At 33.8% G+C, this 17,327-nt stretch overlaps 1 protein-coding gene across 9 annotated transcripts in view; it reads right to left on the bottom strand.

Annotated features, from left to right (window-relative positions):
* The window catches only part of MYO9A (myosin IXA), a 279,267-nt gene that overhangs the window by 212,753 nt on the left and 49,187 nt on the right, over window positions 1-17,327 (bottom strand). For 7 of the 9 annotated variants that reach the window (XM_061180112.1, XM_061180111.1, XM_061180110.1 and 4 more), the window contains 3 exons: window positions 13,061-13,974; window positions 7,625-7,719; window positions 4,942-5,004 (listed from right to left, as the gene is read on the bottom strand). In XM_061180112.1, the coding sequence (XP_061036095.1) occupies window positions 4,942-5,004; window positions 7,625-7,719; window positions 13,061-13,900 (998 nt within the window). In that variant the 5' untranslated portion in view covers window positions 13,901-13,974. The remainder of the gene's footprint in view (window positions 1-4,941; window positions 5,005-7,624; window positions 7,720-13,060; window positions 13,975-17,327) is intronic. The other 2 variants (XM_061180113.1, XM_061180114.1) reach the window with 1 other exon arrangement.

The following is a 17,327-nucleotide window of genomic DNA, read 5'->3' as shown; positions in this document are numbered from 1 at the left end:
AGAAGAAGATATAAAAATTGTAAATATTTATGCACCCAACATAGGAGAGCCTCAATACTTAAGGTAAATGCTAACAGCCACAAAAGGGGAAATTGACAGGAACACAATCATAGTAGGGGACTTTAATACCCCACTTTCACCAATGGACAGATCAACCAAAATGAAAATAAATAAGGAAACACAAGCTTTAAATGACACATTAAACAAGATGGACTTAATTGATATTTATAGGACATTCCAACCAAAAACAACAGAATATACTTTCTTCTCAAGTGCTAATGGAACATTCTCCAGAATAGATCATATCTTGGGTCACAAATCAAGCCTTGGTAAATTTACGAAAATTGAAATCGTATCAAGTATCTTCTCCAACCACAACGCTATGAGACTAGATATCAATTACAGGAAAAAAACTGTAAAAAATACAAACACATGGAGGCTAAACAATACGCTACTAAATAACCAATGGATCACTGAAGAAATCAAAGAGGAAATCAAAGAATATCTAGAAACAAATGACAATGAAAACATGACGGCCGAAACCTATGGGATGCAGCAAAAGCAGTTCTAAGAGGGAAGTTTATAGCAATACAATCCTACCTCAAGAAACTAGAAAAATCTCAAATAAACAACCTAACCTTGCACCTAAAGCAATTAGAGAAAGAAGAACAAAAATCCCCAAAGTTAGCAGAAGGAAAGAAATCATAAAGATCAGATCAGAAACATATGAAAAAGAAATGAAGGAAATGATAGCAAAGATCAATAAAACTAAAAGCTGGTTCTTTGAGAAGATAAACAAAATTGATAAACCATTAGCCAGACTCATCAAGAAAAAAAGGGAGAAGACTCAAATCAATAGAATGAGAAATGAAAAAGGAGAAGTAACAACTGACACTGCAGAAATACAAACGATCGTGAGAGATTACTACAAGCAACTATATGGCAATAAAATGGACAACCTGGAAGAAATGGACAAATTCTTAGAAAAGCACAGCCTTCTGAGACTGAACCAGGAAGAAATAGAAAATATAAACAGACCAATCACAAGCACTGAAAATGAAACTGTGATTAAAAATCTTCCAACAGACAAAAGCCCAGGACCAGATGGCTTCACAGGCGAATTCTATCAAACATTTAGAGAAGAGCTAACACCCATCCTTCTCAAACTCTTCTAAAATACAGCAGAGGGACGAACACTCCCAAACTCATTCTAGGAGGCCACCATCACCTTGATACCAAAACTAGACAAAGATGTCACAAAGAAAGAAAACTACAGGCCAATATCACTGATGAACATGGATGCAAAAATCCTCAACAAAATACTAGCAAACAGAATCCAACAGCACATTAAAAGGATCATACATCATGATCAAGTGGGGTTTATCCCAGGAATGCAAGGATTCTTCAATATATGCAAATCAATCAATGTGATACACCATATTAACAAACAGAAGGAGAAAAATCACATGATCATCTCAATAGATGCAGAGAAAGCTTTCAGCAAAATCAACACCCATTTATGATAAAAACCCTCTACAGAGTAGGCATAGAGGGAACTTACCTCAACATAATAAAGGCTATATATGACAAACCCACAGCCAACATCATCCTCAATGGTGAAAAACTGAAACCATTTCCACTAAGATCAGGAACAAGACAAGGTTGCCCACTCTCACCACTATTATTCAACATAGTTTTGGAAGTTTTAGCCACAGCAATCAGAAGAAAAAGAAATAAAAGGAATCCAAATCGGAAAAGAAGAAGTAAAGCGTCACTGTTTGCAGATGACATGATACTATACATAGAGAATCCTAGAGATGCTACCAGAAAACTACTAGAGCTAATCAATGAATCTGGTAAAGTAGCAGGATACAAAATTAATGCACAGAAATCTCTTGCATTCCTATACACTAATGATGAAAAATCTGAAAGTGAAATTAAGAAAACACTCCCGTTTACCACTGCAACAAAAAGAATAAAATACCTAGGAATAAACCTACCTAAGGAGACAAAAGACCTGTATGCAGAAAATTATAAGACACTGATGAAAGAAATTAAAGATGATACAAATAGATGGATGAGATATACCATGTTCTTGGATTGGAAGAATCAACATTGTGAAAATGACTCTACTACCCAAAGCAATCTACAGATTCAATGCAATCCCTATCAAACTACCACTGGCATTTTTCACAGAACTAGAACAAAAAATTTCACAATTTGTATGGAAACACAAAAGACCCCGAATAGCCAAAGCAATCTTGAGAAAGAAAAACGGAGCTGGAGGAATCAGGCTCCTGGACTTCAGACTATACTACAAAGCTACAGTAATCAAGACAGTATGGTACTGGTACAAAAACAGAAATATAGATCAATGGAACAGGATAGAAAGCCCAGAGATAAACCCACACACATATGGTCACCTTATCTTTGCTAAAGGAGGCAAGAATATACAATGGAGAAAAGACAGCCTCTTCAATAAGTGGTGCTGGGAAAATCGGACAGCTACATGTAAAAGAATGAAACTAGAACACTCCCTAACACCATACACAAAAATAAACTCAAAATGGATTAAAGACCTAAATGTAAGGCCAGACACTATCAAACTCTTAGAGGAAAACATAGGCAGAACACTCTATGACATAAATCACAGCAAGATCCTTTTTGACCCACCTCCTAGAGAAATGGAAATAAAAACAGAAATAAACAAATGGGACCTAATGAAACTTCAAAGCTTTTGCACAGCAAAGGAAACCATAAACAAGACCAAAAGACAACCCTCAGAATGGGAGAAAATATTTGCAAAGGAAGCAACTGACAAAGGATTAATCTCCAAAATTTACAAGCAGCTCATGCAGCTCAATATCAAAAAAACAAACAACCCAATCCAAAAATGGGCAGAAGACCTAAATAGACATTTCTCCAAAGAAGATATACAGATTGCCAACAAACACATGAAAGAATGCTCAACATCATTAATCATTAGAGAAATGCAAATCAGAACTACAATGCAATATCATCTCACACTGGTCAGAATGGCCATCATCAAAAAATCTACAAACAATAAATGCTGGAGAGGGTGTGGAGAAAAGGGAACCTTCATACACTGTTGGTGGGAATGTAAACTGATACAGCCACTATGGAGAACAGTATGGAGGTTCCTTAAAAAACTAAAAATAGAACTACCATACAACCCAGCAATCCCATTACTGGGGATATACCCTGAGAAAACCAGAATTCAAAAAGAGTCATGTACCAAAATGTTCATTGCAGCTCTATTTACAATAGCCAGGACATGGAAGCAACCTAAGTGTCCATCGATAGATGAATGGATAAAGAAGATGTGGTACATATATACAATGGAATATTACTCAGCCATAAAAAGAAATGAAATTGAGTTATTTGTAGTGAGGTGGATGGACCTAGAGTCTGTCATATAGGGTGAAGCAAGTGAGAAAGAGAAAAACAAATACCGTATGCTAACACATATATATGGAATCTAAAAAAAAAAAAATGGTCATGAAGAACCTAGGGACAAGACGGGAATAAAGATGCAGACCTACTAGAGAATGGACTTGAGGACACGGGGAGGGGGTAGGGTAAGCTGGGACAAAGTGAGAGAGTGGTAGTGTATATATGGAGATATATACACTACCAAATGTAAAACAGATAGCTAGTGGGAAGCAGTCGCATAGCACAGGGAGATCAGCTCAGTGCTTTGTGACTAGCTAGAAGGGTGGGATAGGGAGGGTGGGAGGGAGGGAGACGCAAGAGGGAAGAGACATGGGGATATATGTATACGTATAACTGATTCACTTTGTTATATAGCAGAAACTAACACACTATTGTAAAGCAATTATACTCCAATAAAAATGTTAAAAAAAAAAATACTAGCAAGCCAAATCCAGCAACATGTAATAAGGATTATACATACATCTACAAATCAAATCTAGCAAGATAACAGAGAATCAGTTTATATAAGCTCTGGATCTTCTCCTGTCGTTGATTCTTCAAAACCAAGGAAACCAGGCTTATATCACTACCACTCTATTAAAATGTGTTAGAAAAAGTTACTAATAACCTTCTAATAGCAGTATCTGTTAGCTCTACAAGTCTTTAGGAGGCTATTCTCTTCCCCAAACTCTCTTCCCTTCATTCTGAAACATCTCTAATTCAGATTTCCTCATCAGCTAGCCACAAAAAAATTAACAGAAAAGTTTGAGTTCTAGTCCTAAGCTTACAGGTAATTAATTATGATAATGTTTAATGAAATTTTATTATCTATAAGGACTACACTGAGCATTTTATAACATTATTTCATTTAATCCTCTAAACAACTTTAGGATAGTTTTCCATCTGCAAAATGAGAAAAAGTATCTAAGAAGCAGAGAAGTTAGGTGAGATGCCAAAAGCATATCCAATATTTGAATATAGGTTTGTTTAACTTCAAACTCTGGCTCTTCATTTTGTCTCATTATAACATGAAGCAAATCATTTACCTCTCTGATATCTGGCGTCCTCATCTAAAGAAAGTTACATATATGTCATCTCTGAAATTCCATATACCTCAAAGATTACAATGAAATTAAGAGCTTTATTAAAAACTTTTCTCAAATTAGAGAAAGAACACCAAGACGTGACAAAAGGTCCAAAGGCAAAACGCTCACAAAACGATACCACCTGAGATACCACTATTTTCCTGTTCTGATAGTTTGCCTAGAATTTAGAAAGGACAACATTTCTATATACCCATTAAAAAAAAAGACCTCCTAGCAGCTTCTTAAAAAGTACAGTATTCTGCCCATGAGAGAAATAGCAATTATATATAAAGTTATACACGGTATAAACTGAATTAAAGGTCATAATATACAAAGATCTGAAAAGTCAATCTACATGATACAAACATTAACTCGATCTAATTACACAAATTAAAATATGTACCGTTCATTATGCTCTTGATAAACGAGTCTGGACTTCTCCAGTAGATACTTTTCAACATAGGCACTAGAAGAAAAATAAAAGTGATTGATATAAATAATAATGTTTAATATAAGGTAGACAAATATTTTATCAGAGAAGATGCAAAAGTATAAAGAATACTATCCAGAGTACATGTACCACCAGTGTTGGTGGTATAGTGGTGAGCATAGCTGCCTTCCAGAGTACATTTACCACTATAATTGTGTTATGGACACTGTTAGTGTCATCCACATTAAGTTCATAAACTCCTAAGTCTTTTTTTTTTCTTTCAATAAAGCAAAATAAAGTCAGAAGTTCAAAACATGGCACATAAGACCCTCCCGTGACAAAGACTTTACTTTCTTTCCAGGCTCAATACCACTGTACATTCTTTGTCACCCTCCCGTGACAAAGACTTTACTTTCTTTCTAGGCTCAATACCACTGGACATTCTTTCAGATATTATAGTTTGACCAGACTACTAAATAAGGCTCAAAGATATACTTTTTTTATATATCCATGCTGTTGCCACATTCTGGAATAAATTCTGGTAAATAAGTTTATTATTTACCAATTTACTCAGTAAGTATTCATTAACTGGGCACTGTGCTAAGCACTGTTCAAATACAGACAGATACAAACAGAAATAAGTGATATACTACCTGTCCTCAAGGGGCTTACAAACTAGTGGAGAAAATAGGTAAACTAGCAGCTATCATGCTGAATTGATATGGTTTATTTTACAGCAATGACCAGAATATTATGGATGTACCAAGAGAGACACATAAGATTCAATCCAAGAAGGAAAAAGGACGTAAGGAAGAACTCGCATAGAGGGTGAGTACATAGCACTTATTAATATGGATACAAAAATCATAAATAAAAACTAGCAAGCAGAACACAACAACCAGTTTACATACACATGTGTATAAATATGTCTGTGTGTGTATGTCTGTGGGTGTTTGTGTCTTTGTATTGACCAAGTGAGATTTTTTTTCCCCAGGAATGCAAAATAATGATAATATTAATAGATCCAAAAATGAAGATCAAGCTAATTTCCACAGATGCCAAAAAGGCCTTTCATAAAATACAATAGCCATTACTGACAAAAATACTCAAAGAAAATTAAAATCAATGTTTAATTCATTAACACAATAAAATGTCCTAAAGCCAGTATCTTACTTAGTGAAGAAGATTAAAGGCATTCACACAAAGGTCTAAAACAATATTATCACAGTACAGGAGGTATGTAATCAGACAAGATAGAAAATAATCAGAGATATAAGGAACAGGAAAAAAATTTAAAGTATTTATTTATGCAGATATGATAATACACCTAGAAATGTTAAGAGAAACAACAGTAAAACTAATATAAACAATATAAACAATATAAACTCAAGTTATAACAAGATATAAAATTAATATAAAAATCAGTAGCCTTCACATACACAAATAATGTGCAATTTCAGAAGATATAATGCAAGAGAAAAATCACACTTTTAATAACAACAAAACATTAAAAATAAAATAAGATACTTAGGAATAAACTCAACAAGAAACATAAAAAAACTAAAAAACACTTCTAAAAAGCATAAAGATGTCCATTATCCAAAAATTTATTAGTCCAATAAAACCAAGCCATGAAAGACATGAAAGATCCTTCAATGCCTATTGCTAAGGAGCAAAGAATCCAATCTGTAAAGGCTATATACTATATAATTCCAACCATGTGACATTCTGGAAAATGCAAACCTATTAAGACAGTGAAAAGATCAGTGGTTGCCAAAGGTTAGTGGGTGGGAAGGGATGAACAGGTGGAGCACAGGGATTTTTAGGGCAGTGAAACTATTCCATATAATATTGTCATGGTGAATACATACCTTTATACATTTATCAAAGCCCATTCAAGGTACAACACAAATGGAACACACTAATGCAAGATATTATTAAGAGGGGAAACTGGGGGATAGGGTGAAGAGGTATATGGGAACTCTCTGTACTGTCTATTCATTTTTGTCATAAACCTAAAACTGTTCTAAAAATAGTCTATTAATTTTTTTAAAGTTATAAAGAATATTGCTGGCACAACCAGAGGACTCTGATCACAGACTGTATAATAAGAATTATTATTATGACAAAATTAAATATCTTAAGTATAAAATAGTATTAGGGCTCAAGAGGGAGGGGATATGGGGATATATGTATACATATAGCTGATTCAGTTTGTTGTACAGCAGAAACTAACACAACATTGTAAAGCAATTATACTCCAATAAAGATATTAAAAAACAATAGTATTAAGTAAGGAAAATGTCATTGTGGTTGCTTTAGGAAATACAGTAATTAGGGGGTCAAGTTACCTGCCCAACTTACTCAAAAACAATTTTTTAAAAATGAATGTACAAATAATATAGAAGATAAAGCAAATGCATATAATTGTTAAAAACTTATAAATCTAAGTTAAGGGTGTATGGGGGTTACACTATTCTTAGAACTTTTCTCAGGTTTGAACTTTTCCAAAAGAAAGAAATAATTGAGAAGAAAAAAATTTAATATAAACACTAATGTCACTATTCTCATTAAAAAGCAAATGAACAACCTATGGTTTATGAAGGGGCAATGGCAAAAATATAAACATGCTCCAAAGCCTGCTACTGCTACTTACCCAAGTACAGTGCCTGTTTCTTGGTAATTTACTTGAATAAACTTGCCAAAACGACTTGAATTGTTATTATGAGCTGTCTTTGCATTTCCAAAGGCCTGTCAAAATAAAGAGTTCTCATTAATTTTATTTTTTAAAAATGGAAAATCCTGCTTAGATCAGCTCAAAGAGAAAATAATGTTAAAGAGAGAGTAGAAAAGCAATTCACTTTCATAGTTCAGGTAAAGTAAAAGAAAGCAACTAATATTTGAAATGAAACCAAGTAGACTGCATTTTATGCTATTCAGTAAAATAAATCTTAATTTTAAAAACTTATTGCTCATTACAAATCAGATTTCACGTTCACATTCCAGAGCCAGCAAATATTCTTGATATATTTATACATATATATTTTTAAAATCTTGCTTAACTGAAATAGCAATGGGCTAGGAAAAGAATAATTACATCAAAAGAATTACAATTCTAGAACAGTATAAAGGAAATAAAGTTTCATTACGTAATGTACTACGCTTTATTATATCTACTTAAAACAAAATGACAGTACTATTTTAGAAAGAATGAAAAATATGTTTCCTAAGTTATAACCAAAAGTATACACCATGCAATGAAATATTACCTAGCAATAAAGATGGAACTACTGGTACAGACATCAACATTGACAAATATTAAACATTATGCTAAGTGGAAGAAACCATACACAAGAGTACATATTGTAATATGAAATTCTAGAAAAGTCAAAACAAGAGTAACAAGAAGCAGATTAGAAGCTGTCTGGGAATGGGGATGGGGTGGGAAATGTCTACAAAGGGACACAAGGGTTAATGAAAATATTCTATGCTTGATTGTATGATGGTGGTTACAGGGTATATGCATTTATCAAAATTCACTAAACCATACATTTTAAATGGCTATATTTTATTTCAAGTTATATCTCATTAAAATTTAAATTTAAAAGAAAGAACCCACTGTTGAACTCACATATTCAACAACTTAAATGAAATCTTCAAGACATAATGCTGAATAAAAGAAGCCAGTCTCCAAACACTACATGCTGTATGATTCCATTTATATGACATTTTGGGAAAAAACAACAACAACCAGCAATGAAGAACAAACAAGTAGTTTCCACAAGTTATGGGAGGATGGGAGGGCAGAGGGTATGAAGATAAGGAATGGCATGAGGGAGTTTCCTGGGGTAGTGGAACTACTCTGTACCTACACCCATAAATGGTTACACAAATTAATATGTTTACAATTCATAGAATTTTACTGTAAAGTTATTTCTTTTAATTTTAATATCTACTTTTTAAAGTAAATCATTAAAAAAATAAAGGCAAATAAGAGACAATTTCAGATATACAAATCTGAAAATATTCTTCATAAGTGAACCCACACTAAAAGAACTAAGGAAGTCCTTCATGCAGAAGGAAAATGCTATCATGTTCAAATATGGATCAACGTAAGGAATAGAGAACAGTAGAAATAGTAACCACATGAGTAAATATATAAAATACATTTTATTACTTAGACCTCTTGAAAAGATTACTGAGGATGAGATCAGAGAAAATGGTAAAGATCTCTGAAATTCCTCTCCCCTTCATAAGACAAATAAGACTAACAAAAATTGTTATTTGTCAAAAGCAACATCAACTTTCTGATGATTCTAGAAATTAACAAGGGCTTGGAATAATCCTTTGTAGAAGAACATTTAATCAAGGAAAACAGCTGGATCTCGGTAAGAAAAGCAGGTATTGGTGGCATTTTAACTTACCTGATTACCAATTCCCTCTCCCTAGCTCCACACTGAAGAGAAAACTGACACCCTACAATTACAGGGTTTTTTAAAAAAAGCAGTCTAGCCTAGAAGCCACTGGAAAGATCAGACTAGGGTTAGAGTTAAAGCCTTGTCCCACAGTTAACTCACAATTTGAGCTATCTGGCATTTTCCTAGAAAACCTCATTCAAAGGGCTATCTTTCTGTGACCTGACTTGAAGATCACTCACTGAGAACCACCTTTTCCCACAGGTGTGTTTGTTAAAAAAAAACTAAAAAATAGAGTTGCCATGTGATCCACCAATCCCACTCCTGGGCATATGTCTGGAGAAAACTCTAATTTGAAAAGATACATGCACCCCTATATTCATAGTGGCACCACTTACAATAGCCAAGACATGGAAACAACCTAAATGTCCATGGACAGAAGAATGGATAAAGATGTGGTATATATACACAATGGAATACTACTCGGCCATAAAAAAGAATGAAATAATGCCATTTGCAACAACATGGATGGACCTAGAGATTATCATACTAAGTGAAGTCAGAAAGAGAAAGACAGCAATATCATGTGATATCACTTATATGTAGAATCTAAAATATGACACAAATAAACTTATTTACAAAACAGAAACAGACTCACAGGCATGGAGAACAAATTTGTGGTTACCAAAGAGGAAAGGGGGTGGGAGAGCGATAAATTTGGAATTTGAGATTGGCAGATACACACTACTACATATAAAATAAATAAACAACAAGGACCTATTGTATAGCACAGGGAACTAATTATATTCATATCTTGTAATAACCTATGATGGAAAAGAATATGAAAAAGAATATGTATATATATGTATAAGTGAATCACTCTGTTGTACACCAGAAACAAACACAACATTGTAAATCAACTATATTTCAGTACCAAAAAAGAGAGCGAGAAAGAGAAAAAAAGGAAAAAAAAAATGGTGATGCAGTGATTAAGACTCCACGCTACCAATGAAGGGTGCCCAGGTTCGATCCCTGGTCAGGGAACTAGATCCCACGTGCATGTCGTAACTAAGAGTTCACATGCCACAACTAAGGAGCCGGCGAGCTGCAACTAAGGAGTCCACGCACTGCAACTAAGGAGCCCGCCTGCCGCAACTAAGGAGTCCACATGCCACAACTAAGGAGTCCACGTGCCGCAACTAAGACCCAGTGCACCCAAATAAAATATTAAAAAAAAAAAAAGAAATGGTGAGAGCAGACATCTGTGACTTCTTTCTGATCAAAGGGAGAAAGCTTTCAGTCTTTCACCATTAAGTATGTTGTTAACCTATAATTTTTAATAGGTGTTTTTAATCAGATTGAGAAAGTTCCTTCCTATTCTTAGTTTGTTGAGAGTGTGTTTTTTTTTGTTTGTTTGTTTTGTTTTTTTAATCATGAAAGGGTGTTGTTTTTGTCAAATGCTTTTTCTGTATCTATTCTGATGATGGTGTGGCTTTTGTCCTTTAGTCTATTAATATTGTATAATACATTTATTTTTGTATTGTTTAACCAAACTTTCATTCCTTAATAGAAATCCTACTTTACCATGGTGTATACTTCTTTTTATATTTTGCTGAATTAAGTTTGCCAGTATTTCTTTAAGAATGTTTGTGTTTCAAGGGATATAAGTCTGTAATTTTCTTTTGTTGTGGTGTCTTTGTTTAATTTTGGTATCAATGAAATATTTTGGGCCTTATAAAATTAGAAAGTGTTCCTCCTTCCTGTTCTATTTCTTGGAAGAATTTTTGAAGGATTTGTGTTAATTCTTCTTTTAATGTTTAGTAGAATTCATCAGTGAAGTCATCTGGTCCTGGGCAATTTTTTTTTTTTTTTTGGAAGTTTCTGACTGCTAAGAAACAGACTCATAGACATAGAAAACAAACTTATGGTTACCAAAGGGCAAAGGGAGTGGAAGAGGGATAAATTAGGACTTTGGGATTAGCAGATACAAACTATATACTATATACAAAATAGATAAACAACAAGGTCCTACTGTATAGCACAGGAAACTATATCTAATATCCTGTAATAAACCATATGGAAAAGAATGTGAAAAAGAATATGTATGTATATGTATAACTGAATCACTTTGCTGTACACCCGAAACTAACACAACATTGTAAATCAACTATACTTCAATAAAAAAATTAAAAAATTAAAAAAATTAAATTTTAAAAAAAGAGAGGGTTAAACCTGGGAAAAATGTATATATATTTTCAAAACATGTCTGATAAAGGATCTGCACCCAGCATACAAAAAGAACTCTCAAAACACAACAATAACAAGTTGGGCAATAGATTTTGACAGACACTTCACCAAGGAACATATATACATTGCAAATAAACACATGAAAGGGTGCTCACATCATTAGTTATTATAGAATGCAAATTAAAATCATGAGATACCTTTGTATACCTATTTGAATGGCTAAAATTAGAAAGAATGACTATATCAAGGGTTAGCAAAGATATGGAATAACTGAAACTGTATATACTGTTTGGTGGGAATATAAAATGGTATGCACAATTTATACATAAGTTTGGCAGTTTCTTTAAAAGTTAAACAGATACCTATCATATGACCCAGTCATTCCACTCCTAGCTATTTACCCAAGAGAAAAGACAGCATATGTCCACACAAAAACTTGAATACTTCATGTGCTATAGCCAGAAACTGGAAACAACGTGTATGTCCATCAAAAGATGAATGAATAAACAAAATGTGGTACATCCATACAATGGAATACTGTCTTAGAAAAAGGAATCAATTATTGACACACACAAAAAATAATTAAACCAAGTAAGAGAAGTCAAACATAAAATAGTACATACTACATGATTCCATTTATATAAAATTATAGAATGTACAGACTAACCTACAGTGACAGAAAGCACATAAGTGGTTTCTTACAGATGAGTGGGCTAGAAAGGGTGAGAAAGAGGCATTACAAAGGTATATGAGAACACTTTAGGGATAATGAATATGTTCAGTATCTTGATTGTGGTGGTGGTTTAATGGGTATGTATCAATACATATGTCAAATTTATCCAATTGTACACTTTAAATATGTGCAATTATACCTCACAAAAATCTCTTTCAAAAAACAAGTAATATTACCTTTCCTTTCAGCTCTAAAACAAAAATAGTGTATTCTCTTTCCTTTCTACCCTTGATGGTATTACTTCTAAAACACAGAACTAAAAAATTTTTCCCATATTCTCTGCGTTTTCAAAAATGAACCCTTAGAATTTCAATCCTAGGCACAGATTTTAAGGCTGCAAAGATAAAAATATATTGACAAGACTATATTCCCCAACTACCTATTTCCACAATCCAATACAGACAGGAGTCCTGCCCCTGCTATCTCCCTTTACAGGGGGATATATCTGACTCCAATCAACTTTCCTTTGCATCCTTTGAAATGGCCCAAAGACATCCTTTGAAAAAAATATTGCCACTGCCACACCTTTCAATCTTCCACACTGCCTTTTTTTGCTTTCCTATCTTCCAGTTTTCCTTGGTAACTAAAAATGATGTCTATACTTCTATTTAGTTTCATTTCATTTTCTCACATCTAACAAATTTTAATTTTTTTAAAGATATGTTTAAGAGTAATAAAAGTATTTCTACCCACTTACCTCAAGTACTGGTCCAGCTCCAAGAATAATTTGTTCCACTCCACTGGCAAATCCTTTCTGACTGAGGGCAGTAAGGTGATGAATAAGAAAGTTTGTGCTTTGAGTCTTCCCAGAACCACTCTCTCCTGAAATCACGATGCACTGATTCCTTTTGCGCTGAAGCATGGCATGATAAGCTACATCAGCCACAGCATAAATGTGAGGCTCAAGTTTTCCCAATTGGTGGTTATCATACATTTTGACGTATTTGGGGTTATAAATAGGAAGAAACTTGAATGGGTTAATAGCTATTAGAATACTGCCAACGTAGGTGTAAATTTTTTCATGCTTAAAGCGATTTCGTAGGTTTTCTAAGAGAGTTTTCTCATTCAAATCAGGTAAGCTACATAAATCATCAAAGTCTTTTTGTTGAGGCTGTGGAAGAAAACCCCGTTCCATCATCCTGCGACGTTCTTCTGTTACCCGTAGCCATGACTGAAGACTACCATAATGGATTGATCCATCAACGTTTTTTTCTCTCAGAAGAAAACGGTAGTCCTCTCCACTCAGGCGATTTTCCAGAGCCATTCGGGGCCACAACATCATTCGCTGAACTGGACAGTCTGTTGGATTGAGTATCCATTCTTCTCCACCAAATTCTTTTACCTCTGCTAGAACATAACATTTTGTTTTGTCAAGATGAAGTCTGTTTATAAGAGAGTCAATCACCTCAGCAGCCGTGGAGTTTTTTCTGGCAGGAATTGGACAGTAGATTGTCCCTTCTGAAATTGTCCCAGGATATATACGTAATGTATGTTCATTATCCTCAAAGCGTCGTCTTCCTCCATCATTTATATTCATATTGGATCCTGTCCCATCAGCATGGATAGTATGTGTTCAAGACTGCACAAATCATTTTCGTGGCAAAAGAACTGCTGCAACATAAAAGATGTGAAACATTAAGAAGTCACATTACACAGTCACTGCTTTCTGAAGCTCAAAAAAAGAGGCTTAACAATCAAGTTGATTACATCTTTTAGGACAAAAAATCTTAACTCTTCTCTTAGTATAAGAATGGTTCTTGAAGACAGTCTCGTTGAGATCACATAATGTTTCATATTATTGTCCAAATCTGCACACTTCCTAAAACAGCCAAAATTTTTTCAGTCTTTTGTTGTATTAATAATTCAAAACCCAAAGAATAAAAATAAAAATTAATTTGTCCTCTACTATCTTGAATGTTTCTAAGGTACCTGGGAATAGAATCAAGCTCTTTCTTTATATATGAAAAGAGCCTCATTGAAGACTGGCTTAAGATGGACAGAACAGTCACACAAATCTAATCACCCCACACCCAAAAGCTCTTAAGGTTAAAGCAAAACCGAGAAAGAGTGCATCAATAGAGCAAAAATTTGTGAAATTAAAAACAGCAAGAAGATGAGCTCAGATAAACAGAAATTAAACTAGATGAAGTTATAACCAAGAAAACAATGAGAGAAACCTGCTATAGAAGAGACATATTTTCAAGGACTTCTGGACTCTGTCTCCCTTAAGGTGAAGATGTAAAGGGAGCAACAAAATTGATCTTGCCCCTGGCTTGCTGAACAAAGCTGACAAAATGATACAACTAGGCACCATTACAAATTTTATTCAACCTTCCCTTTTCCTTCAATGCTGCCTTTTTATCTAACTTTATTTCATTTCTTACAAGTATTCTGCATACCCTCCAATTTTCTCAAACCCCACATATATCACACCTCTAAAAGAATGATTTCAACTTTTATACCTAACTGAGAAAACAGTGATTTCTTTTAAATGACTTCTCCAACTCAAAATGTATTCCTATTTTCATCTCATCTCTGTTCTTCCATCTCTGTCTACAGAGAAAATGTTCCAGATCCTTCCCATTTCTTAGCATCTCCATCAGTATCTTGACCCATCAAAAAACAGCTCCCATATGCTATCCATCTTTCCCTTTTCACTTATTGCATCCTTTAACATATAGATGCTGTTATTTTTTTAAAAAAGAAAAATACCTTCAGTTGTTTCTCTCGTACTACTACACTACTTTTGTCAAAGTCCTCTCTAATGAAGGTACACTGTTTACCTTTTTCCTAGATGTTCTTTCAAAAGCAGAGAATACTATAGAACATATAAAAAGCAGCCATAAATCTACTACCCAAATTCACCATTTGAAAACTGCTGTAATCGCTCCAGATTATTTTATAAACAAACAAAATATTAGAGAGATAATTAAAGCTCCTTCCTTTGCTCTGCAGAGGTAACCATTATCCTGAGGTTGGTATTATTCCCATACATGCTTTTATATTTTTACTACATATGTGGGTCCCCATAAATTATAGATAGTATTGTTTCCAATTTTTAAGCTTTAAAAAAAATGCTATACCAAATAGTCTGCATCTCACTGTAACTTAACATTGTCTTTTCTATTTATAAATGCTGATACATGTAACGTTCATTAATTGCCAAGCAATATGACATGGTATGTTGGCTCATTAATTGTAACAAATGTACCACTCTAGTGGGAGATGCTGATAATGGGTGAGGCTATGCATATGTGGGGGCAGGCAGGGGATGTACAGGAAATCTCTGTACTTTCCACTCAATTTTGCTGTGAACCTAAAACTGTCCTAAAAAATAAAGTCTATTTTTCAAAAACTCCCATTGTATGCTTATACTACAATTTATCAATCTACTATTAATTAAACCACAATTTATCAATCTACTACACTAAATCCTTCCACTGAACGCTTAAAATGTTTCCAGTATTACACTATTAAAGCAATGCTGCAATTCTCATACATGTCTCTTCATGTACCTTTGCTAGAATTTCTCTGGACTGTAGACCTAAGAGTGAAATTGCTGGATTTTAAGCACCTTCAACTTTACTAGATATTAACAAAATGCTTTCCAAAGCAGTTGTACCAACTATTTCACAGCCGGTGTAGGAAGAGCTCATGTTTCTCTGCCTCCTTACCAAAAGTCAGTATTGTCAGACTTGAGTTTGTGCCAATGTAAGAAATGTAAAAAGGTATTTCATTACTTCAATTTTTATTTCCTTCATGACTAGTAAGGAGGGGCAACACTTATCCTATCATTTGCCATTGGGGCTATGATTGTTTATTCATTTTCCCCTTTTGACTTATCTTTTCCTTATTAATTTGAATGATTTTTCATATATCCTGGATATTAATCAATTTCAGCTGAATGAGTGACAAATATCTCCTACCATTCTGTAACTTATCTTTCTATTTTGTTCATGTTGCCTTTTGTTGTAGAGAAGTTTTATTTTTAATAAATTTATCAATACTTTACAGGTTATTATTTCTTTTTTAAGAAGCAACATTAACAACAATTGCAGTTAACTCTTAGTATGTGCTTATTTGTACTAGTCATTTTTCTAAGCATTGCACATGGATTATTTAATCCTCACAATTCCTCCCTCAGGGTTGTTTTTATCATCATCATCCTCATTTTACAAATGAGAAAACACAGAAATTTTACAGAACTTGACCAAATGTAATAAAGATGAGATTTGAAGCAGGCAGTCTGGCTCTAAAACCTACATACTATTATCTCCTGGTATCGTTTTTTAAAATCCTCCGTTATCCTAAGGATATGAAGTTATTATCTTATATTTTCTTCTAAAAGGCCTAAATTTTGCTTTTCTTATGTAGGTCTTTTAACGCATACAGAACTTATTTTCATGTATGCTGTGAGATAGGGCTTGTAATTATTTTCAAGTCAATTCAGATTAGCAACTGAACCAGCATCACAATGAAGAATCTAATCTTTCCCCACTGACTTATAATGCCACCTCTGTCATGTGGCAAATTCCAGATAAGTATCAATCTGTTCAGGGCTCTGTACTGTTTCCCACTAGTCTATTTATCCATCAATAAGCCTGTCTTACCTATTACTGCTCTATTATAAGTTTTGATATCTGGAGGGCATATCACCTCAATTTGTTCCTCTTTAATGTTACTTTGGTTATGTTCTATAAAAATTTTAAGATCAGCATATCAACTACAATGAAAAAACCTTTTGGCGTTTTGATGGACATTGCAATGATTTTACAGATTAATACTGGAAAAAACTGACATCCTATTGACTTCCCATTCATGAACACCATGTGTTGTTTTTAATCACACTGTTTTCACTTCTAAGGTTTCTGTCATCTGCATATAGTTTTAAGAGATACTACTCACCTCCTTGAAAATCCTAAATAATATATAATCTGATATTTTTCAGACTCATATTTTAACGT

The sequence above is a fragment of the Eubalaena glacialis genome, chromosome 2 (genome assembly GCF_028564815.1).
Source record: "Eubalaena glacialis isolate mEubGla1 chromosome 2, mEubGla1.1.hap2.+ XY, whole genome shotgun sequence".
Taxonomy (NCBI): Eukaryota; Metazoa; Chordata; class Mammalia; order Artiodactyla; family Balaenidae; genus Eubalaena; species Eubalaena glacialis.
Note: the sequence above shows the minus strand (reverse complement) of the source record. Positions and strands in the feature narration are given on the sequence as shown.